At 52.1% G+C, this 1,961-nt stretch overlaps 1 protein-coding gene across 1 annotated transcript; it reads right to left on the bottom strand.

Moving 5' to 3' along the window:
- Nucleotides 1–142: 142 nt before the first annotated feature.
- Pmar_PMAR023253 (hypothetical protein) lies at nt 143–773 on the bottom strand (the record flags this gene model as incomplete). The annotated part of the gene is made up of 4 exons (XM_002767913.1): nt 143–299; nt 354–467; nt 511–601; nt 655–773. Coding segments are annotated over 4 exons (481 nt in total), but the record flags the coding sequence as incomplete, so codon positions are not given.
- Nucleotides 774–1,961: the final 1,188 nt, after the last annotated feature.

Raw genomic sequence — 1,961 nt, 5'->3', positions numbered from 1 at the left:
GATCGCTTCCCCTCTTGTCGAGCCGCTAGACGAGCTGCCTTTTCCAAGCCTTGACACCGTTCGGATACTTCTCGGCGAATGATGTGCAGAGTAACCTGCAAGGGTGATGATGCCTTCCACACCAAGATGAAACCCGTAACACATTTCTGCAGCACCTTGTTTTTGAGATATTCTGTAAGATTGCCGGACTGGAAGTGTGCGACTATGTATCGTTTACGCCATCTATGGAGGAACTTCTCCCCCTGTCGTCTAATCCTCTTGGGTGCGAACGGTGGTAGACCATCAGTCCACGATCCTCCCTACAGCAAGAGGTATGACCATCGATGTGCACGCCTTGGGCATCATCCGCTCACTCTTCGAACGTGGAACTTGAGCTTCTGTGCTGCCATATAAGGCAAGGCTGCATCTCTGGCGTCCATGCGGAATTTGTCTACGTTCTCTTTGAACTGTTCTGTCCGGTGAGTGTACTTGACGAACACAGTCCAGAATATCCATCATCAAGTGTCCCACCTCAGCATGCCATTGGACGAAATGGTCGTCCAGTTCATCCCACGATATACCATGAGATGATGAGAGTTTCCACAATGCATCGAGTCTAGCTCTGAATCAAGAGCAAGACTGTTGCAAAGAGAAGTGCCGATTGCTGATTCCCACCTATTCCTGCCAATCTGAGCCTTCACCAATGGCGACGCCTCAGTGGTGATAGCGGTCGATGAGCCGAGAGGCGTGAACGGCTCTGCCCTGGCCATCTCAAGGGAAGGGTTAGGCCACATGGGATGCACAGGGGTGGGTGCAGCATCCCCTCCCCATGGTGACGATAGAGCTTGCCCTGCACCGGGAGGAGGCTCTTGGAGCCCCATACGCTCGAATCTGAAGTCACAAGGTGGAATCATCTCAACAACCTATCGACCTACTCGAGATCCACCCATTCATCCTGGGGTACGAGAGGCTGTCTAAGCTGCCAGAGAGGAGGCTCCTCGAAGTTCACTGGTCGGGGAGGGAGGGGAGCTGTCTGGGCAACAGTGAATCCCCGAACGGAAAGGAGGCAGGAGCGGCGGACCAGGAGTCTCGGTAGCTGCTGCCGTGAATGGAACATTGCACTCACAATGAGCGAGTTTGCTGCTCATGCCGACAGAGTTGATACGCACACCGAACTCAATGACCAGAACGGGGGTTAATTTTTTAAAGACGTCTGAAAGGGGTGATGGGATGCGTAATAACAACAACAAAGAGCACATGGAGGGGTCTCATCCGCTTTCCTCGCTTCGACCCGAACTCGCACTGAGTCGGCCACTTGGTCTGTCCCGAACCATTCCCACTTCGAGATCCCTCAGGTTCATGAGATTCCGTAACTCGGAAGCATGTGTGGTATGGCGGTTGCCGGTCGATGCTGCCAATGTGGACCCAGTAAATGGCCAACGACACCGAAGAATCTAAGATCTTCAGGCTACATCAGGGCTATCATGATTGCATTGCTAACCTCAGCGAAGTAGGGTCTAGCTGCCTCAGCCCGTCGCAATTCCAGTTCATTCTCATACTCCTCAAGCAAGGACTAGGGAGATACCATGCTGTGTCTTGCCTGTCGGTGGGTAAGTACCCACCTCAACACGTAGACGACTTTGCTGAGCCTCTCTGAGTTGAGATACTAGTCTATCGACGACTTGTGATACTCTACTGCTAACCATCATGCCTTCCTCCGATGGTGAGGGGCTTTCATCAGCCTCTGCTGTATCTAGAGGCTTCTGCATGTATCGTATTGTGTCAGCCCTTAGCAACACACCTATCCGCTCAGGCTCATCGTTCATGTTGTATATGCTGGCGTTGGTTAATCGAGTATGATTGGGGTGATCATCCGAGGATGAGCGGTGTTTAGGGATAAGCTCCTCATCCTCCGTGTACCTACCATATATCTTGTAATCCTTCTGCTAACACAACGGTGTCTAACCAGGCCATCTCAGGAT

The sequence above is a fragment of the Perkinsus marinus genome (assembly GCF_000006405.1).
Source record: "Perkinsus marinus ATCC 50983 genomic scaffold scf_1104296969550, whole genome shotgun sequence".
NCBI classification, from domain to species: domain Eukaryota; phylum Perkinsozoa; order Perkinsida; family Perkinsidae; genus Perkinsus; species Perkinsus marinus.
The sequence above is the reverse complement of the archived record's forward strand: the minus strand, read 5'-3'. Positions and strand labels throughout refer to the sequence as shown.